The sequence below is a fragment of the Malaya genurostris genome, chromosome 3, assembly GCF_030247185.1.
Source record: "Malaya genurostris strain Urasoe2022 chromosome 3, Malgen_1.1, whole genome shotgun sequence".
NCBI lineage: Eukaryota > Metazoa > Arthropoda > Insecta > Diptera > Culicidae > Malaya > Malaya genurostris.
The window spans coordinates 1138509-1161786 of NC_080572.1; the positions used below are offsets into that span (position 1 = coordinate 1138509).

Consider the following 23278-nt stretch of genomic DNA (forward strand, 5'->3'; position numbering starts at 1 on the left):
TCACAGTATTTATCCGATTACTCGGTCTTCAGCACACATATGATGCATTCGGAGCCAATATTTTCGCCGAAGCAGCCCTAACAATCAAAATTAGTGTGAAAATGAACTATACTTCTGTTATGAAAACGTGAAAATCGGAGCAGAATGCATATATTTTCTTCTTATTCTTTGAACCAATGCACAGTAGGGAAAAATGGATCAAAAACGCTACGACTTTTTGGAGGCAGATGACCACAAAGCATTTTTTGGTGTAAAATGGTCAGTAAAATCGATTCTACGTACTTAGAAGGACCGCACTAAATGCTATCATGTTCATTTTACCTCAAGGACCCTTTTGTCGTCGACTAAAAGGCGCCTTTTACAAATTTCCCCTCTGAGAGAGTAATAAGTTTTTAATCGTGAGTATCTCTTGTTGTATCTAACGTATCAACATAATTTTTACTACATGCCATCATATCATCATCAATTTATGATAAGAAAAAATTGGGGCAAAAAGGCCATGATAGTGAATTTTGTGGCTATTCTAATTGTCATCAATCGATTCTACGGTCAATTCTACATAAGATAAACCTACTTTGCAAATATTTTCCTTTTTCCCCACAGTGCAATGTATTAATCAAAGACAGAAGATATCATTATTAGTAATGATCCTAAAATGTTAAATTAGTGGTAAACCTGAGATGATCTAGGGTACAGATACCCTATGAAACTCAACCTCGTTTTAAAAGATGCAATTATTGCATAGTTTTCAAAATGAGAAAAACAAAATGCACGTCTCACTATCCATGAAATACAGTATCTATTCATACCCTAATGGTAACGACCAGTAGAATCTATCTACTGACTGGAGCTCATGCCGGTAGAATCTATCTACTGACAACTTTATTCATAAAAATGTCATTTAATACATGCTGGGTACAGCTAAGGTATACGCGGCACAATATTATAATCCAGTCTACTCTAGTTCATTATCAATATTTTGGCGATTGATTATTTTCCATTTTAGTCAAATTGCCTAAATGTATGCAATTTCGTACTACGCGTCTGGTACACAAACGAGTATACATTGACAGAAAATACCAGCAAACAGCTTTTCGAATTAATACAGCTTGTCATATCATTGAAAAAAATCATGATATCTTCAAGTGGCTATCATAGTCTATAGCGTTAAATGAGTTAGATATTCTGAAATCGGGAGATCCAAAGTTCGAAACCAGTTATAAATAATCCATCACAGAATTCTTTTTCGTTGTTGCGAATAAAATCATTAAAATGTAAATTCCCGGATGAGATTTGTATTTTGCCCATTCTATGGTTTAGCCTTTGTTAGCGGTGCTTTCAGTAATGTCAGAGCAGATCAGTAACTGATTATGCTTTTCAATTTTGTTTTTGTTATTTGGCAGTAAAATTAAACAGAGAATAAGTTTTGTTATCAACTAGAGAAATTCCATATCTCTTTTCGATTTCAGTATGTTTTTCGATATTATAGGAATATTTATCTGCTTTCGATTTAAATTTTTTAACTTTTAAGGCGACCAATACTAAGCAAATTGAGTAACCGATAAATACGAATATCACATCAAATTCAGAAGAAAATGTTTATTTTAGCGCTTAGTGGATAGCTTTTTAAGAAAATAAATTCCATTTATTTCTACAATATTAAAAATTTCATAACTAGTTCCCACTAATGTCACGAAATAGTAACAGACACAGATACTAATAGTGGGAGGAAAGTGCGGTGCTATCTCTGTTGTACTAGTACAGGTGAATCATTTTACATCTTACAGATAACTCATTTTGATAAGTTACATTTAAATAAATGGTAGATTGGAATGTTTATATTTACATATATTCTTAAATTTTCAGCTACGTTTAGTTTCCATCGGTTAGATGTTTAACATATAATTTTAATGGAATGATAACTTTATCTAATTTCTCCAAAGTGCACTTTGTTTATATGATCCGGATTTTTTCAAAGTATCTCTATGGTCTTATGTAGATCCTAGTATTATTCTTACGGAATACCAAATCCAGACCAAAACTTTTTAGTTTTGTTTTGGGCAGATGTTTAATATCATGGCTGAAATCTATTAAAACTATTTTTAATTTTTCTGATGGTTGGGTTGAAGTAGGAAGTGATTGTTTTTCAACAGTATTTCTTTTTATCAAAATTTTTTTGAATTAATTGCTTGGAATATTAATTGAGCTTTCCAATATCGAGAATGTATTTTTTCTCGTTTCTTACTGCATTTTCTCCATGAGCTAGGTTATGCATTCAATGAATCATGGTGAAAAGCTGCCATTTTATGCTGATGAGAAAGATTAGAAGTATAACGTATAATACTTTCCGTATTAGTTAGCTTTCTATATATCAAAAAGGATAAGTTTTCCGTCTTCCTCATGATGAAAATGTCTAAGAAGTCTGCTATTATTTGGTTCTTCACAAGTGAATTTAATGCTTTTGTTCATGTTATCGAATAATGAACTACCTCACTATGTATTGAGTAGGTCTTTAATCAAAATGATAAAATTTCATAAAGTCTCATCTCAGAAGCATATAAGAAATTGGAAAATACTAATGAAACCCCCATCAGTTGAATTCATGTGGTAATTAATTCTACTATACCGACCTTCCACTATACAAGGCTGAGTTTTAAGAAAAGATGCCAGTATTTATATTAATTCATCTCGTTCAAAATTATTGAAATGCATCATTTCTTATTCAAAACTTCATTATTGTCAAATTTTTCAATAAAGTCAACTGAAAACTATTAAAAGCTGTTAATGAAGATTACTAACAGTTATAAATGCTAGTATATTTTATGTTTGAATATAAAAACTGTTAGAAAAATTGTTGTTAAGGCAGCACTGCTCAAAGCTGACTTGTGCATTGCTTCCTCCCGAGATTCTATTTATAGAACTCACAAACAAAGAAATAATTTGCGCTCCATTTATGCTTTCGAAAGCTTTGTAGTATTAGGTAAAAAAATTCGTTCTGCACCCTGATGTCAATCCTGAGGCACTCCTTACTTATGCTATACATTTAGCTTGAAAATAAATAATGATTTGCGCCTCAGTAGAATTATATATTTAAAAAGATTTCCACCATACGCCCGGAATAAGTTTTAAGAGCACCCTTTTTAATTCTCCTACCGTGATTCTGCGCCCTCAAAACATTCCTAAGGCATCCTTTCAAATAAGGCGTACAAGATTTTTTTTTGCTTGAAAATAGATAGTGATTTGCGCCCTCAGTTGGATCGTTTGATGTATTTTAAAATACTTCCACCCTGCGCCCTGGAATCATTCCTAAAGCGTCCTTCCAAATTATCTTTACAATATGTTATTTATTTAGCGTGAAAACAAATAAAAACTTGCGCCCTCACTAGGATTATTTAATGTATTTAAAAATACTTTCATCCTTCACTCCTTCATTTCCCTATCGTGATTCTGCGCCTTCGAATAATTCCTGAGGCGCCCTTCCAAATTATCTTTACAAGATGTTATGTATTATGTTTGAAAATAAGTAATATCGCCCTCAGTTGGATCAATTAATGTTTTCAAAAATACTTTCATTCTGCGTCCTGTAATCTATTGTATAGGTCGCCTTTTTCCCATTTCCTGCGCCCTGGAACTATTACTAAGGCAATCTTCCAAATTATCCTTAGATATGTTATTTTTTAGCTTGAAAATAAGTAATAATTTGTGCCCCCTTCTTACGATTATTTAATGTATTTAAACTACTTTCATCCTGCGCCCTGGAATTAATTATATGGGCGCCGTTTTCAATTCTCTTACCGTGATTTTGCGCCCTAGAATCATTCCTATTGCGCCCTTCCAAATTGTCCTTACAAGATGTTATTAACCTTGAAAAGAAAAAAATTCTTTCGCCCTCACTGGGATCATTTTATGTATTCAAAAATACTCTCATTATGCGCCCTGAAATCTATTTCCATTTTCCTCCCGTGATTCTGTGCCCTGGAACTATTCCTAAGGCGCCCATCCAAATTATCCTTACAAGATTTTTTCTAGCTGGAAAATAAATTATAATTTGCGCCCTCACTACAATTATTTAATGTATTTAAAATACTTTCATCCTGCGCCCTGGAATTAATGATAAGGGCTGCCTTTTCAATTCTCTTACCGTGATTCTGCGCCCTAGAATAAATCCTATTGCGCCCTTCCAAATTATCATTACAAGATGTTATTTATTTGGATTGAAAATAAATAATTATTTGCGCCATTAGAAGTATATTTTACTATAATCAAGATTACTTTCATCCTGCGCCCTGAGAGCAATTATGTTGGCGCCTTTTTCAATTCTCCTACCGTGAGTCTGCGCCCTGGAATAATTTCCAAGGCAACCTTCCAAATTATCCATACAAGGTGTTATTTATTTAGATTGAAAATAAATAATGATTTGCGCCCTCAGAAGGGTATTTCACTATAATCAAGATTACTCTCATCCTGCGCCCTGGAATCAATTATGTGGGCGCTTTTATCAATTCTCCTACCGTGAGTCTGCGCCCTGGAATCATTCCCAAAACGCCCTTCCAAATTATCCATACAAGATGTTATTTATTTAGATTGAAAATAAATATTGATTTGCGCCCTCAGAAGGATATTTTACTACAATCAAGATCACTTTCATCCTGCGCCCTGGAAGAAATTATGTGGGAGCCTTTTATCAATTCTCCTACCGTGAGTCTGCGCCCTGGAATCATTTCCAAGGCGCTCTTCCAAATTATCCATACAAGATGTTATTTATTTAGATTGAAAATAAATAATGATTTGCGCCCTCAGAAGGGTATTTCACTATAATTAAGATTACTTTCATCCTGCGCCCTGGAATCAATTATGTGGGCGCTTTTATCAATTCCCCTACCGTGAGTCTGCGCCCTGGAATCATTCCCAAAACGCCCTTCCAAATTATCCATACAAGATGTTATTTATTTAGATTGAAAATAAATATTGATTTGCGCCCTCAGAAGGATATTTTACTATAATTAAGATTACTTTCATCCTGCGCCCTGGAAGAAATTATGTGGGAGCCTTTTATCAATTCTCCTACCGTGAGTTTGCGCCCTGGAATCACTTCCAAGGCGCTCTTCCAAATTATCCATACAAGATGTTATTTAATTAGATTGAAAATAAATAATGATTTGCGCCCTCAGAAGGATATTTCACTATAATCAAGATTACTTTCACCCTGCGCCCTGGGAGCAATCACCTTTTTCAATTGTATTATTATTTCTTTTGCACCCTTCAGGTTACTTGAATCAGTCATTACAAAATTTTCAAAAAAAAATTTTTCGGTTGCAGTTTCAAGAGCTGGTTAGTCACTGACTAACTGTGACTAACCGCAACTACAGCACTGGTCTAGAGATTTATTTCACTCAAGACTAATTTTTGAAAAAGGCGTATCTATAAAAAAAAATCTATAGCGTCTACGAAAATTGTGTATAAAAAACATTGTTTGTTTTATAGCCGACGAAATTACACCAATATACCAAATGTATGCAATTATATCTTTGTACATACTTGTGATACGGATTTTGACATTAAAGCTTCTCTTCGTCAAGCTTGTGTTCAAGTTTTGTATGCAAGCAGTAATTTTTATAGCGATAAATTTCTCTACCATTCTGCGATTTCTGTTGAAGCGATAAACTATTGCTCATTATCAATCGAGGTCATTTTATATAAATTAGAAATTAATCTTACGCACTCAACATTTACCATTGGGTAGTTTCTCAGGCGAAACGACATAACATGGAATTTCATCTGAGCTTGCATGAAACAAGATCAGAGCATACCAATTAAAGCTTCAAATCGTTTCATGGCACTTTTTGTCTTACTGTCTAGCAACAACCTTCCTCTGGCATGCAACGCTAGCTATAATTTTGCTTCTATTTATAGTTAGCTATAATTTTGCTTCTTTTTATAGATTCGCGTGCCTCCAACAGCTTCGCTTTTGCATCGATTGACCAATCAGAGCGATGCTCTCCCTTTGATATATCGCTTACTACTTCAAAATTGTCGTCTATGGCAGGGAAATCCGATATGCCGGAGATTTTTAGCAGACAAAATAGGACACTGCTAGCTATTAATTAACATTTCAATAATACACAATTAAAAAATACATGGCTATGAACATTCAAATCAATAGTATAAATATGTCCAATCAAATGGTGACATAATATTGAGTTTCTAATTTGCACCCCTATATAGAAAATAAAGATGTGTTTCACATCAAAATAGAAAACAAAATTTATTTTTTAGAATACTCAGTACAATTTCTTTTATTTCAGACCACAAAAAAAGTATGGGCGTGTAATGTCACAGACATCCCAAGTAACAATTCGAATGCCTTATGGTTTTGATAATAATTTATAGGAGTTTTGTAATTGATTTTTCAATCACTACCTGTTTTATGACAACTATAATAAGTGTCTCTTTTAACCAGTAATATCATGGTTTTCAAAGCTTCTATAAAACCCTTTACCTAATCTAACAACAGAACTAAAAACAAAACAATTTGTACTAGGATAAAACCATGCAAACACTCTTAATATTGCTTTCAAACATTTTCTTTAAAATATTCAGGGCTAGTTATCCCAAGTAACATTTTTAATATTAGTATATACTAGTAGTTGTCTTCAATGCTACATAATAAATCTTGCAATAAAACTTTAAACTCCACGAAAGCCTACTGAAAACCTCTATAAGAGCAGGTTCCTGCCAAGTGGACCATTCTTCATAAGGTTTATAAATCAATAATTCATGATTTATGAAAATTATTTTTCGTGATTCATCGTCATTTTTGTATAAAACTATTTCGTGGCGTTAAAACTTGTGCATACATTCTGAAAACAAATCATGAAAGTCCATCATATTTCCTCGTTTTTGCATTTCGAATTTTATTTGATGTTAATAAATGCTACGGTATAGAACATCATAATGGCGGCCTTGAAATTTTCTTTAATGCAAATTACGCTTAACCCAAGAAGCAATAAATCAAATAGCCCACAACAAATGTGTCATAAATATACTTTAGAACCCTCAAATTTGCTCTGAGTGAAATTGTCATCCAATGAACACGCACACACACAAAACTAGATTTATGAAAGAATTTAACTGACAATAATGTTTTAAAGAAAATGTTTGAAAGCAATATTAAGAGTGTTTGCATGGTTTTATCCTAGTACAAATTGTTTTGTTTTTAGTTCTGTTGTTAGATTAGGTAAAGGGTTTTATGGAAGCTTTGAAAACCATGATATTACTTGTTAAAAGAGACACTTATTATAGTTGTCATAAAACAGGTAGTGATTGAAAAATCAATTACAAAACTCCTATAAATTATTATCAAAACCATAAGGCATTCGAATTGTTACTTGGGAGATGTGGTGAATACGAATATAACTGAAATGCTTTCTTCTTACTTTCACTTGTATTAATTGTGTCAGCTTTCCCCTTCTTCACTACTAAAATTTGAAATGATGCACCTAAACTGAGTCGGTTCTATGCAGTTTAGCAGAAAGTTCCTACAACAACTACAAACTCCAACTGGTTGAAAAAGGACCGTAGTACAGTAAAATAAAATTTCGCATAGTTCTTTGGGAATATGTTAATTGTTCTAAAAAAACTGATTCGAAGAATTCTGAAATTAGAGCTGGACCTGAGTTCAAGAAATAATAGGTGTTATAGTTACTCTTGTTTTACATACTAATGTTTAATCATAATTTTTATTTTAATTAATAATAAAATATCTACCTACTTATAACTATCCCTAACCTAATACATACCAATTTTGAATTATTTGTATTTCAGAGATTGAGCACCTCTCTTCAAATTTCGTGCAGTATTGTTCGAATTCTTGTTCTAGTATATCCAGGGAGGCCATCTCATGTACTTCACTAGTCCTTGTCCAAGGGGGTAGATTTAGAATCATCTTTAAGATCTTACTTTGAATGCGCTGAAGCCTAAGTTTGTGTGTTCGTGCACAGCCCCGCCAAACAGGGACTGCGTATTCAATTGCGGGGTAGATGATTTGTTTATAGACAGCCATCTGATTCTTCAGGCATAGTTTAGATGTTCTACAAATCAGCGGATACAGAGACCTAATGAGTATGCTGCATTTTTGAACGATTTTGTCAACATGTGACCTGAATATCAGATGTCTGTCAAAGGTGAGTCCTAGATAGATAACTTCGTCGGACCATTGGATGACCTCATCACCGAATCGTATTCGGGATTCGTCTGATGGAACAAGTTTTGGAGATCTTGAATGTGGAAACAAGATGACCTGAGTTTTTGCTGCATTGATCACAATTTTCCAGCTTGTTAAATATTCCGTTAAAGCGTCCAGACCTGTCTGTAGTTTATTCTTCAGAGCATTAATGACACGACCTTTGTAAAGAATGGCAGTATCATCAGCAAATTGTGACAGAACACCACCACCCGGAAGAGGTGGGATGTTTGATGTAAAAATGTTGTATAGAATGGGACCTAGGATACTTCCTTGGAGTACATCAGCAGGAATAGTAAATCTTTCTGAAAGAGCATTATTCAGAGAAACCTGGAATGCTCTATCTGCAAGATAATTTTTGATAATTTTAATAAGATACATCGGAAAAATATACCGATGCAGTTTAAAGTTTAAACACCAGGCCATCGTGCCACACATTATCGAATGCCTTTTCAATATCCAATATTGCCATGGCAGTCGTTTTGGACACTGATTTGTTTTGCTGGATGACGTTGTTAACCCTTGTGAGTTGGTGGATGGTGGATCTTCCTTTCCGGAACCCAAACTGTTCTTCCAGTAATATATCCTGTTCATCTGCGAAAGCAAGAATTCGCCTTTGTATTGACTTTTCAAACAGCTTGGATAGGGCAGAGAGTAAGCTGATGGGCCGATAGCTCTTGGAAAAGGAAGGATCTTTCCCCGGTTTCAAAACTGGGATAACTTTAGCTAACTTCCACTTTGAAGGGAAGTAACCAAGCTCCCAGCGCCTGTTGAAAATTTTTGCTAAGAAGACAAATGAGCGAATACTTAAATGTTTCAGCTCAATATCGTCATTCTTCTCTTGAAGAAAGTCGGACAATTCAGCAGTTTCGCTCCTGAGTGAACAATTGGAATAATTTACTACAACCAACTCATTATTGCCTAAGGCGTTGATGCAGTTTCGTAGAGAATAAGTCACCAGAGTCATCCTTTACTTGTGGTTGATTATTGCCCCATCCAGGAGGGATTTTGGAGGAAGAATCTTTTTGTGATCCAGCGGCTGAATCTTTTGGATTGCTGTGAGGAAGTGGCGGCAAATTTGGAATATCCCTCTTCGGTGGGAGCTGTGGGAATTAGGTTCATCCTTCTGTGGAACATTCTTGCGCGTTGATTGTTTACTGGACACCTGTTGTCGAATTTTTGTGAATTCAGCACGATGAATGGTCGCCATCACAGTTTACTGCAATGTCATCTAGTAGGCAATCGTTGGTTTTGTGTGATTCCGCACATTTCCCGCACCGACTTTTCATGTGGCAATTCCTCGCTCCATGGCCATAGCTCAAACAGTTCGGTTTATACTTTTGCCATTCGATGATTATATGAAATAAGGATTCTATCGTTTTCAGTTGACTCATGGTGATGGAGCCCTTCTCCAGATGAATCAAGTACAGTTGATCTCGATACTTTCGATTGTCCGTGCTGTGTCGTTTCATTTTAAACACCATCACAGGCTTTAGTCCAGCCTCCGACAGTGCCTGCTTTAGCTCGGCTTCCATCATGTCGGGTAGTCCTTGTTGGCGTTGGTGTGAAGTATTCCGTTTTTGTCTGCTTCAGGTACAATTCCACTGCTTTGTAGTGGTTCAAAGCCGGAACAGTTATTTTGTAGCCTTCAGTACATAAACGGATTGTTGCCTGTAGTCCTTTGCTGATCAACGTGTTGAAATCCGAGCGTAGAGTCGGTGGGAAGGAAGGACGCTTAGCATCCTTTGGATCCTTATCGGATCTATGGCGTGTTTTACCCATAGCTTGGGTAAATATAAAGATGACGATGACGAATATAAAGCACGACCTGAGCGTTTGAGGCTTTATGCTTGGTGTGTTTTTATTGATGTTGGTGGGAGAACCTCACCTCGACATCCAGTTCCGTCTGAAGCACTAGTTAATAAATAGGAAATTTTCTTGAATAACCCTGGATAGTAAACCGGAAATATTTGAATGCGTTCTTGTTCTCAGTTGTACTTTAGAAGGAGAATCTATATCTGCTAGATTAACTAGATCGTTTTATATTTAGTTAATTGGTTAAAATATGTGATGTAATATTTATAACCATTTAGATAAATCGTCCAGCTCATACCTTTGTAGGGGTATCATCATCTCTTTAGAAGAAATGGGTGATTCAATCAAAGTTTCCGTATCATACTCGTCCACTCGATAATCGGAACTGATATGTGCCTGACTATCTCAAAACCGTCGGCCGGGTGCGAAAAGGGCAAGCAAGCGTGATGAATTTTTCTCATTATTTCCAAAAATTATTTTGTCGTGAATACGACTTACTTTACTATGGAGTGCCTTTTCAAAATTTACCCTCTGAGAGAGTGATAAGTTTTTGATCGTGAATATCTCTTGTTGAATCTAACGAATCAACATAATTTTTGCTACACGCCATCAGAAATATGATCACAATTTTATGATTAAATTATCAGTTGTGTGACATAATCTCAAATAATTCAAAATTAAACTTTTCTGAAATGTTTGGTATAAACGAGTATCGGAGAGGATAATTCATGAGGCACGTTTGCCTTGCTCGTATTTTTAAAGCTCATAGCTCAGTGGTCTGTGAAGGGATTTATATAATCTAACTACCAATAGAATCGGAATTTTTCAACTTAAACGTGTATAGCAAAAGCATTGAAGTATTTCAATAGTACACTATTGAAAAACCTATCTCATTTGACCCATGTCAACATCAGCCAATCAGAACGCGTTCTGAGGAAGAGAACAAAATATTGGGGGGGCACAAAAAATTATTACTACAGATCATTGAACTTAGCCACATATAACGCATTTTTATAAAGGAAAAGGAGCGATTAGAGCAAATAAAAAACAACCAAGTTAAAATCGCAAACATTTTTCCTACTATTCCAGTAATAACCAATACTCGAAAATGGTAAAGTATAACACATTTCACATTGTAGTAAATTAGTTTAAAAATTTTAGTAACTTAGTTAAGAAATATGAAGGATTACAGAGACGAACTACGGGGATAACAGAAAAAAGTGTTATATCATAAGATATTTGTATCAAATTTTCTAATATTTATTCAAGTTGCCAAAATATTGGGGGGCATGGCCCCTCCAATAAATCTTTTGGGAGGGCAAAAAGTGCTTTGCCCCCCTATAGTTGCCGCGCCTGGTGTTTAATATCGTAGTGAGTTCCACAATTTGGTCCTTCTGAAAGGCAGGAATGAATCCCGTACAGCATCCTGATAGTTTCTTTCAATGAAATGCAAATCCAAAATGAAATATCGAAAATCGCCACTGCGAGCAGATGTATTTTGTGTCGTTTGCAAAGCCAGCTGCCAGTCATTTGCATTGATGAAAAACAACGGTGGAGAACATTACACAAAATCAGCCGTTCTAATGGCTCAAAAGTTTTCTAAAGAACTATTAGGATTTGTTGTTCGCAAATCGAAGGTAAATATCCCCTGTTTAGTGAATATCTAGAACAGCTTGGTTAGATTTGTGCACTTTTCGCTGTGTGAAATTCACAGTAATCGAGATCAAGTGAAGCCTTCTTTGTTTTTGCGAAAAATGTTCCGGAATTTAATGTCGTAGAGAATTACGCAATTTGACCCTCCTGAATGCTAGAAACGAATCCCTATAGCATATTGATAGTTTCGTTCAATAAATTAGGCCTATTGTATCATTGATCAACCCAGAGAATTGATGTTTTCTTTATTGGAAGATTATAATCGGTTGTAAACGCTACACCTACACCAACCATATCAGTATCGCACCCACGTACAACAGTTCAGCCTGGAATTAGATGACGGAAGTCAGCGGCATCCATCGGAATTCGGATTTAACTCATCACTCTCCATCACAAACGCTTTCATAAAAGGTTCTTTTCAGAGCCACCATTTTATTATAAAGAACTATACTGGTTATTTCATAATATTTGTGTTTCAGAATGTATAGAATCTGTACTTTAGTTTAGGTGCATCGTTTCAAATTCTACATACAATTTCATACAATTGATCAACTAATTGATATTCGGAAGTGTTAGGGACATGTCAGTTGTTTTCGTGTTCACGACATCCAGTTATGTCTCTGACATTACCCACCCGCCTTTTTTTAGAAAACCTTATTTTTCAGTTATTTAAGGTTCCCTCACGCTGTTGAAAATTTAATCACAAATTCCTGATCATATTTCCGGTAGCTTGCAGAAAAAATTATGTTGTTTGGTTAAGTACATCAAGAGATATTCGCGATAAAATTCTGCCATTCTTGTACAGGGTAAATTCTGGGACTACTGAATTTACTTTGGTGCCCCATAGTAAATTCAGTAGTCGTATTCATGACAAAACGTCTAGTTACAAGAAAACAAATAAATGTTTGAATAAGTTGGAGAGATTATGTTCGATAAAAAAACTGAGCTGAGTGAAATTTTTAAACAAATGGACTATATAATTACTAAGATAATCAAAACATAAAAATATACAACTGTAATTAGTGTTGGTTCCGATGCGCAATAATAATAATAAAGTTGGTTTGCATAACGGCAAGTGTGTTATTATTTTTCGCAAATTATAACTGCAATATTGTGCTTTGCATCTCAGCTATTTTGTTTTCTATTATGTTATTTTAAAATATTTCGAAATTAATTGCTCCCATTGTCTTGACGCCAAAGAATAATTTAATGTCAGTATTGTTCGTATTTACATCCTCCAGTAATGACTCTGACATTACCAACCCGCCTTTTCATATTTTTGTTGCCATTTGCTGAGAGATCAAAATTCATTTCGTCAACTCATGCATTTTCAATGACATTCGATAGAAAATTTCAAAATCAAAGCCAAATATACTACTCCGTAAATTTAAGCGACCATCGTACTACTGCATCAGTCTCGTCTCAGAAACGACAGAACCGTCGAAAATCGCGTGACACTTTAAAATTATTCTGTTTGGAAAATGTCTGTAAAAGTGTAGTAAAATCTTATAGTTTTTTGTATTTTGTTTCAATTTGAAGAAGAAACAGTTTTTTATGTTACTTCGCGGAAAATGGAGAGAACTCGGTCCTCTATAACTTCGGTTCCGAAGTCGGGTTCTATAACCATTTTATATGAGGAAGACAAAAACTAAAACTTAAATTGTTTTTTTTTTTGTTTTCTAGCACTCAAAATAATTCTCTAACAACATCTTTTTCTCCCGCACAGATCATATAGCCTCTTGGAAATCGAATGGAATGGTAACAATACGGAGGTGTGTCACACGGAAATCGCCAACTGGGTTCACAACTACATCGGTGCGGATATCTACTTTACGTTATACTACTCATTTCGGATACTGTTCGTGCACCTGATACCGTGTGTGAGCTTAGTGGCACTGAATGTGCTGCTGTTCAAAGCGATGCGCCAAGCACAGAAGAAACGTGAACGCCTGTTCAAGGATAAAGCCAAGAAGAGGGAATGCAAGCGGGCCCGAGATTCGAACTGCACCACGTTGATGCTGATAGTGGTGGTGACTGTTTTCCTGATTGCTGAAATTCCACTAGCTGTCATTACGGCCTTACACATTATTTCTTCACTGATCTATGAGTTCCTTGATTACTACATAGCCAATATGTTTATTTTATTTGCCAACTTTTTTCTCGTTATTAGCTATCCTATAAATTTTGCTATCTACTGTGGAATGTCCCGCCAGTTTAGAGAAACATTCAAAGAGATTTTTGTCAAATCGGCCAAACAGGTACCGGGTAGCAAAAAGGAATGTGGCTCTTCTCGTTACTCCCTAGTTAATGGCCCACGAACATTCACAAACGAAACCGTACTCTAACTGTAACTAAGTATGGTTTTATGGATTGCTCATGTATGACTATCGAAAAAAGGTCATACTCTGATAGAATAAACCCTAGACAAACGAAAAAAAAGGAAGCGGACAAAAGTTCTCTGATGTAATCCTTTTTCCGTGTTTTCACACTTTAGCACAGACAATAGTGTGTTAAAAAGGTTTCATACTGATAAACCTGGCAGAATCATCTGAATCAGAAATTTTGAGCCCATGTTTCTAATTCAAATGACACCAATAATAAGAGAGAAGAAACCTAGAGAAAATCAATTATTATAGACAACCAGCCTGCGTTTCAATATCAAATTCCAAAAGTCATATCTTAAGCTATGATTTATTTACAAATTCTGTACCAATTCATCTGGTTGCATGGATAAGATTGTGTGAACTATTTGTATTTGCTTGTGGTCTTGGAACGCAAAGGTTTGAAACAACTTTGTGAATTTCAATCCAGCATACTTATGATACGAGAGATAAAAACGAGTTCATCATTAAAATGCTCGTTTTCAACCTTGAAACATTCGCCATGGTCGAAGAACACTATTTTTTGTGAAATGTTGAATGATGAGTTAGATACGAATTAAAATTTACGAATCTTGTACCTATTTTTGATACAATAATAAACGCTTTTTTCGATAAATAGAACAAAAAGAAAGCCTATTCTATTATGAGTTATTATAAAGGGTGATTTTTTAAGAGCTTGAGAACTTTTTTAAACAATAAAACGCATAAAATTTGCAAAATCTCATCGGTTCTTTATTTTAAACGTTAGATTGGTACATGACATTTACTTTTTGAAGATAATTTCATTTAAATGTTGACCGCGGCTGCGTCTTAGGTGGTCCATTCGGAAAATCCGCTTTTTTATCGACAAATTTTGTTCAGCGATGAGGCTCATTTCTGGTTGAATGGCTACGTAAATAAGCAAAATTGCCGCATTTGGAGTGAAGAGCAACCAGAAGCCGTTCAAGAACTGCCCATGCATCCCGAAAAATGCACTGTTTGGTGTGGTTTGTACGCTGGTGGAATCATTGGACCGTATTTTTTCAAAGATGCTGTTGGACGCAACGTTACAGTGAATGGCGATCGCTATCGTTCGATGCTAACAAACTTTTTGTTGCCAAAAATGGAAGAACTGAACTTGGTTGACATGTGGTTTCAACAAGATGGCGCTACATGCCACACAGCTCGCGATTCTATGGCCATTTTGAGGGAAAACTTCGGAGAACAATTCATCTCAAGAAATGGACCGGTAAGTTGGCCACCAAGATCATGCGATTTGACGCCTTTAGACTATTTTTTGTGGGGCTACGTCAAGTCTAAAGTCTACAGAAATAAGCCAGTAACTATTCCAGCTTTGGAAGACAACATTTCCGAAGAAATTCGGGCTATTCCGGCCGAAATGCTCGAAAAAGTTGCCCAAAATTGGACTTTCCGAATGGACCACCTAAGACGCAGCCGCGGTCAACATTTAAATGAAATTATCTTCAAAAAGTAAATGTCATGTACCAATCTAACGTTTAAAATAAAAAACCGATGAGATTTTGCAAATTTTATGCGTTTTATTGTTTAAAAAAGTTCTCAAGCTCTTAAAAAATCACCCTTTAGATTAAATATTAAGTTAATCGGTGTTAATAACTTACCTATCAGTCTAGTCCGGTGGTGTTCTTCGTTTTAATTTAGGAAACCTCTTCACGTAGCTCGGACCGTGGTCGCTCTTCATCAGCCACAGATTTATCGTAATCAGCATTTCTCTACTGATATTATTGTTCGAAACCTCAGTGAGCCCAAATATACGAATTTATCAACCATCTTGATATCATTGCCGTATATTAATGCTCGTGGTGGAAGGCATAGTGTTTTTTCCCGTATTTCACATATTTGACGCATTTATAGCCAATCCGATACGCCTAGCTTCCGGTTTCAGTCCGGTGTATGTTTACGTCCTCTTCTCAGTTACGTGTCATAATATGAACGTCGTTGTTGCCTTTAGTACTATATATACTAATATATATTTTTTTTCAAATATAAACAAACATTGTCATAGTAACCACGCATGTTGTTCTGCTTCAAATGATGATCGGTTTTTCCAGCAATTCTGTCAAGGAAGGTCTGCGCGTAGGAAGTTAATTTTTAGTAGAATCTGGTTTTACTCTGGACCTTTTTTGAGAAAAGCTTCAATATCTCTCATGAAGTAAAAACTTCACAAACTAGATAAAAATTTGAAATTATAATGGGCGATCTAACGTTGTGTTTCACAGCTAGAGGTGTACGTGACGATTGTAAGATTATCTGTTAAAATACAAGGGAAATCCACTTTCCACTTGCAAAATCATTTATAACTTATTTACAACGCAGCACCCAAGATTCTGTTTTAAACGATCAAAAGTATTATGTTGATCATTTTCAAATGATTTTATTCTTCGCGTATATCATGAAATGTTACTTGAAGGACCGTACAGATACGCAAACCTAACCAAATTTGCGATAGTATGATGAGAAATAGTGTTTTACCGCCTTTTGATTTATTCCTTTAGCGTTCAAAATAACGTCAACCGAACCGAAACAAATTCCGGATCTCGATACTGGTCTAAATATCATCATACAGAATCAAAACTGATTTCACGAAATAAAATAAAATAAATTTTCTTATATTTTCAAGTGAACAGTTATTGTAACAGATGCTAAGAGCAAATTAAGAAGCTAGAAGTTCTACATGGAAGATCTATAATAGAGCCGACCCGACACTGGAACAAACGTATCCCCAGCAAGCCGTTCTAATTTGATTTATTCGACCAGTTCTTCTGTCAAATTTAAAACTGATCTACGATGCCGTTCTATTTTTTGTACACGCTGCTAAAAATTACCTAATTTTAAGTACTTTTCACTCAATAGAGGGGTTGTGTGCAGGAAGCCAATTTTGTGTAAAATGGGTTTAACTTATTTTTGAGTAAAAGCATCAATAGTACTGATTAGGTAGGAACTATGCAAGCGATATAGAAATCAACTTGGGTAATTTGATTTCAGTTTTCGTTCGATGGTTTGAAAAATAAAACGCAAAAAATGAAGTCAACTATGATTACTTTATTGATTTAATATTTATCTTTTTACGTATTTCAACATTGTAATTATGTTCAGATGGTTTGTTGCCGTTACATTAACAAAATTCAGAATGAGTAATAAATTTAAATCTGTTCGCACACTTATGGGAATTCATATTCATTGTACTTTGCAATTAGAGCTGCAACAGTATTAAATCTACAGACTATATCATTGAACTACCAAGGCTGCTCTATTGAGCTGGTGGAACTGCACCGTTGAGTGATCGAACGCATCTCAATATTTTCCATCGCCTGAAATGATATTGCGGTGTAATTATTGTTTTAAAAAGAAATTATACAAAGCTACTCACACTACGATTGATGACAATTATTTAATTATTCTCCCAAAACCTGCAATTTTACAAAATGATTTCACTCACTTCAAATCTGACCGACAGTTTCTGCGATGCAACACACAAATTTTTTTTCACCCAACAGCAACTTATTGAAGTACACTACACTGTTGAGTGAAAACTACTCAATCGATACAGTACTTTTCACCCAACGATAAAAAACATGCTCGATTACTTCATGTTAGGTGAATTTAAGCAAAGACATCATATTAACAAGATATCCAGCTCTCACATTTCCCGAACAAATCATTGGCAACATCCTTTTTTGCGTGCATGGTGCCCTCAGGCGAGTCCGCATCGAATCTCGTACATAGAAGTTGGGGAGCGAAATGTCAAATTCGTGTGCGCCAAAACAGCAGCACTGCGCACTCATGCAATTGACATGATATGTTGAATGTGATGCCGTGCGATGGCGTTGGTGAACTGAAGATTGAGATCGCTTCAAGCTGACAGGGTCTGATTTAAGTCAACCGTTGGGTTTTTTTTGGCAGCGTGTATATTTGAAACACGAGAAAATAGTGCAGGGGCTGCCAGTTTTTCTTGTTATAAAATTCAGATTTAAATTTTGTAACTGATATAAATTATGCATCTAGAACTAGAACACTACTGAATATGCCCTAAAATGCTACAACATAATTGAAATTATATGAGTTCTCCATAAGAGCCCGTGTAAAATTCAATCGTCATCCTAAGAAAGGTTCAAATAATAAAACTTAGACGGCGCGTCAGATAAAATTAGATTTGCATTAGATTGGCTTTCAAACGCAAAACTCAAATCAACTCCGCCCCTTCTATGTTTCACTTTATGGGCCAAGAAAACGATGATGTTAGCAAATTATCACATAGATCAATATAGGAGTCGAGTATTAAATGCAGAAACAGTTACTAACAGAGTCATTTTTCCTTAAACAAACCTACGGAATGGGTAAAACTTTTGCATAAAAAGTAAACCTTTAATTTCTTCAACACTAAACTATATTTAGATATTGATGCTAAGTGAGGTTATGTAATCTATTTTCGTTATCTAAATTAAAGGTTTAAACACCTACTGGGTAGAATAAACGGCCAAACCAATTATTTCAGAGCGGTCTCAACAAGTAAAGTCAATATTATCAATCTATAGGTCATTCTGAAAGCAAAAAACTTTGATTTATTCTCAAGCGGAATATTAAAAATATTTTTTGAAATTCTAGTTCATAGAAATCAATGTTTTTTCTTTAAATACAACAGAATCTTCTTTGATTGTTCGATTTCAATTACAAATAAATAAAAATCCACTGGACAATAAACATTCCTATGCATTTTTACAGCTTCATTCGAAAACATCATCGTTTGTACAACAGCACCATCTACATGTCGAACTGTCGTTAGACCAATCGACAATTCCATGGTTATAACCAGCGATGCCAGGTCATTTTTCCAAAAATTTGTATTCGGCGCAAAAATATATCTGTACCATATCGGTATCAAAATCTTTTCTATATTAATACCAGGAAAATGCCAAAAGCTCATTAAGGTGACCAAAAAAAAGGTCCCACGGCAACCTTTTCTCAGTCTATTGCATCTAAAAACCAAAATCGGTATGTATCTGTATGATATGTGCATTATCGGTATTTTGGGAGAGCATATCTCCCGCATACGCATGGCTGCCAGATGGCTGACTAAACGCTGCCAGCTGGAAAAATATGCCTGGCAGACATTCTGGTGACCGGCTGCCTCACCGCTGCCAGGAATACAACTCAAACGATACAACCGTATCCACCAGGATTTTTCCACATTGAAATCTTTGACATTTTCAGCGAAGGTGAGAAGATGAAAACGCTCGGCTAACTTGGATACAGGCGACTTTGTTTTGTCAAATTGGATTTGACAACCGTAACTGAATCAATTTTGGTAGCCTTCTAGTGGCCATGGCTGCCCAGGTAGCCAAAACGCTATGCGGGCTGTATTGTGGTATAGAGGTTAAAAATCTGTATAATTACCGAGAAATCGGTATACCTGGCAACGTTGGTTATAACATCGAATATCGATATTTTTTGTCATATATTTTGTCATTATCGATATCAGCCAATTCAAGACCAGAGTTGCCAGGTTATTTTTTCAAAAATCTGTTAAAAATCAAAAATTTATCTGGATTTATCTGGGTCTACTATATACAAGGAAATTTTGTCCGGGATTCATTTTCAGTGAGCCAAAAATAAAGAAAGGTCCAAAACCGAAAAGATCTAGCGAGATCTAACAAAGTCTAAGAAAATTTGGAAAATCTGGGAAAATTAGGCTCTCTGACAGCTCACTTACAACCACAAATGTAAATGAGATTGGTTTGTTTTCATCAGGAAACGCATGCATTAAACACGATTCAGACGATCAATCAACTCCGGTCGACGTCCAGATTAATTTATTGATTATTTTAGTCGAATATTCCTCACGTATCCGACGTTAAAATGTTCCGTGAACTTGACGTAGTGTCCTCTCATATGAATTGCATACTATTAATATTGTTGTTCCGTAATCGTTCCATGCAGGTGATAGTCGCTTGATGCTGCGTGTGAATCGCTTTTACATATTGTTTTGTTTTCATCAGGAAACGTGTTGGCCACCCATTTTTCAGTAGGGCCGCCATTCATTTTTCACCGGGCATAGAAACCTCAATTAGGAAAATCTGGAATAAAATCTGGTTAGTTTGATTGTCCAACGAAGCGAAAAAAATCTCGCAACTGGCAACGCTCTTCAAGACATTGTCCATAAAAATCGATATTTCCCATCTCTAGTTTGACGTCAAAAAAAGGTAAACAGGTTTTACAATAAAGAAAAGTAATTTCTATTAATATATGACACTTCGTGTTTTCATTAACCGTTTGTAGTTTGTTGGTATACCGCAGACTACATAATGGATTCTCGACGGAGCTCTCGAAAAGTAAAAATTGAGCCGTCATTTGAGTTGGTCGATATAAAGGAAGAGCCTGACAACTTAATCGATACAGAGCTTACACTGGAAACGTAGGTTTCATCTTTGACCTCAGCCGGGAAAAATGAACCATTTCATATTTGGTACTTTCAGCAATCTTGAAACAAGGCGTAAGTACGTGAGATCGCGAGCTGTTCAAGTGAAACCGGAAGATGTTGATGGAGTTGACAACACCAGACTGAATGTACCGATAGTATCCGGAGAAAATGAACCAATTGGCACCGTATATGGTGAAACTATTGTACCGCAGTGTCGTTTTTGTTTACGTAGAGTTTCGCGTACAAATCTTAAAATTATACTCGCCAAACATAAACCAAAGACATTGGCAGCGTTCAAGATAAAAGTGTTTCCTGGCGATGCATATCCTCTGGCTTGTTGTAATTGTTTAAACTTATTGGACATCATGTTAGACTTTAAAGAAGCGGTGTTGAAGGCGAAGAATTTGCTTCTCGGTGATAGAACATATTTAGAGAGCGACGGATGGGATAATTCTGAATGTATAGATGCCATTGCAAAATGTAGAAGCGTAGTTGAACAACATAAGAACCAGATTGATTTGACCTATGCTGAGTACTTGAAACGGCGGGAATCTGATAATGTAAAACCAGAATTACCTAAAAACGATGGAGTTTTGCAGGTCATCTCTGCTGTATCTGTACTTGAAGAACAAAGTACTAGTGTTGTATCATCGCTGGTTGAACCGGTGAATGAGAGAATACTTGCCGTGGCAACAGAAGTTAAAAATGTAGACGAAGAAGAGTGCAAACAACAACCGTCAGATGTAGGTGAAGGGTCCGATTTTTCACCTCCATCAGATTTAGAGGACGGAGATTTTGAAGAGGTTTATGTGAAACCCGAAACATCAAGAAGATCCAGAAAAAATCGATCATCGCGTGAATCTGCCTCTAATAGAACAAACAAAGAACAGGAACCCCGCCAAGAACTGTGTGACTTGTGCGGAGAACGTGTCTGTTCACAGGCTGCAGAATCACATAAAAATCGTCATTTGGGTTAGTCAGTTGGATTTGTGTTAAATTTTTTTATTAAAAATTGTTGTTCTAGGCATTAAACCATACTCTTGCCCATCGGAAGGTTGCGAATTGACTTTTTACAGTAGATTCAATCAATTGCAACATGTGAAGCGTATCCACGCTGAGAATGGCGTTCCTTCGCATAAGTGTGATATATGTGGGCGAATTATCCGAGGAGCACTGAATGTGTTGAACTGGCACAAACGCAAGCATGATCAAACAAAGAAGCACGTATGCCAATTTTGTGGAAAAGGTTTTACTCTGCGGCAGTATCTAAAGCAACATGTCACCGTTGTACATACTGAAGTATTTCCTCATGCGTGCAGCTACTGTGGTAAAAAGTGCGTTCAAATAGTAAGCATCTTCCTGAAGAAATAGTAACAATCAATGGCGATTTCAGGTTCAAACTGAAGTGGAGTATGCTGGCGCACGAGAAAAATGTTCATGAGAAGAAATATCAGATTGCCTCAGCGCAGCAACAGGATCCTTCAGATTGCAGTATGCAGCAAGAACCCGGCAATAGCTACGTAGCTAAGCTGTAATTTGATTCACGGGGATAATTTTAACCACTCTGAAACGACACGTCAATAAACTTATGAAAGCATACTACAATTTGTGCGAATGTTCAATTTTCGATCCAATACGCCCTCCTAGATAGTATTCGTTCCAACGCAAAAACCTTACAGCAATCTAAGTACGTATTACCTTCATAAGACGGTTTCATATCCTGCACTCGATTCCGCTGCGCTCCATGTTTGTCACAATTCTGTTGACCATTACGTCTTATGCGGATATTATAAACAACATACCGGATGAAGCCTCAACTAGAGAAAATCATATTTCTACAGTAAAATTTTATGGTAACAAAAACATTATTTAGGGATTCAAGAATTAAGCTGCCTCAAAACACCAGATTTTCAATAACGGCCGTTACACGAGAATTATTAATGTCATTTTTAATGACAACTTAAGTAATGACATTCTAAATGACATCGTGTAAAGGCCGCTAATGATTAGTGTAAAAATCTTGTATTGTGTTAAAACCGTCAAAACTGTTACTGCCATGCAATCTAGAGGTCTTCATATGAGGTTTATGTAAACATTCGAATTGGTTCAAGATAATAGATGGAAGACAAACCATATAGCTGAAATAACAATTACAGAATGCACATAAATTAATAGGTTCCTCCTTCAGTTTTCATTTTTAATACTTTACTTCATTTGTTTCTTTTCATTCGAAACTGCTCACTACCAACAGCGAAGACAATGAATCAGCTAGACTATAGAGATGGTCGGGTATAGAAATTCTTATACCCGAACCCGACCCGTACCCGAGTGATCAGCAAAAAAAATTACCCGTACCCGACCCGTACCCGATTAAAAATTTAAAAAATTACCCGTACCCGACCCGTACCCGATCAATAATACAAAAAAATTACCCGTACCCGACCCGTACCCGAAAAAAAATAAAAAATTTTACCCGTACCCGACCCGTACCCGATTAAAAATTACCTGTACCCGTACCCGACCCGAATGAGTAGTAAAAATTTTACCAAAATTCAGTATGGAAAAAATAAAGTGTTTTAGATATCGAGCCGTATTAGGCTCTAGTTGGTAAGAAAAATACATTAAAATGCTTGTTTACTTTTAAACATATAAATACACTGTGAAGCATGAATAATGTAATGTAACTTTTTTTTAAACTTGTAAAAAAAAACAAACGGTTCATCCGAATTCAAAGTTTATTTTTTCATGTTA

General features: G+C 35.8%; 2 protein-coding genes across 2 annotated transcripts in view; both read left to right on the plus strand.

The window, feature by feature from the left end:
- The window catches only part of LOC131439414 (sex peptide receptor), a 142438-nt gene extending 127747 nt beyond the window's left edge, over positions 1-14691 (plus strand). The window contains exon 6 of the mRNA XM_058610383.1: positions 13437-14691. Coding sequence (XP_058466366.1) covers positions 13437-14055 — 619 coding nt within the window. The 3' untranslated portion in view covers positions 14056-14691. The remainder of the gene's footprint in view (positions 1-13436) is intronic.
- A 5567-nt stretch (positions 14692-20258) lies between these two features.
- LOC131438543 (zinc finger protein 836-like) lies at positions 20259-22132 on the plus strand. The gene is made up of 5 exons (XM_058608644.1): positions 20259-20309; positions 20386-20521; positions 20583-21499; positions 21552-21861; positions 21921-22132. Exons 2-5 carry the CDS (start codon positions 20412-20414, stop codon positions 22060-22062), a joined length of 1479 nt encoding a protein of 492 aa, XP_058464627.1. The 5' UTR covers positions 20259-20309; positions 20386-20411; the 3' UTR covers positions 22063-22132.
- The last annotated feature ends 1146 nt before the right edge of the window (positions 22133-23278 follow it).

Excerpts from the sequence above, each read along its gene's own strand:
- LOC131438543 (XM_058608644.1), top strand. The coding sequence starts at position 20,412 with ATGGATTCTCGACGGAGCTCTCGAAAAGTAAAAATTGAGCCGTCATTT. Across the intron at positions 21,500-21,551 it reads ACATAAAAATCGTCATTTGG|GCATTAAACCATACTCTTGC; the intron begins GTTAGTCAGTTG and ends TTGTTGTTCTAG. Across the intron at positions 21,862-21,920 it reads TGCAGCTACTGTGGTAAAAA|GTTCAAACTGAAGTGGAGTA; the intron begins GTGCGTTCAAAT and ends TGGCGATTTCAG.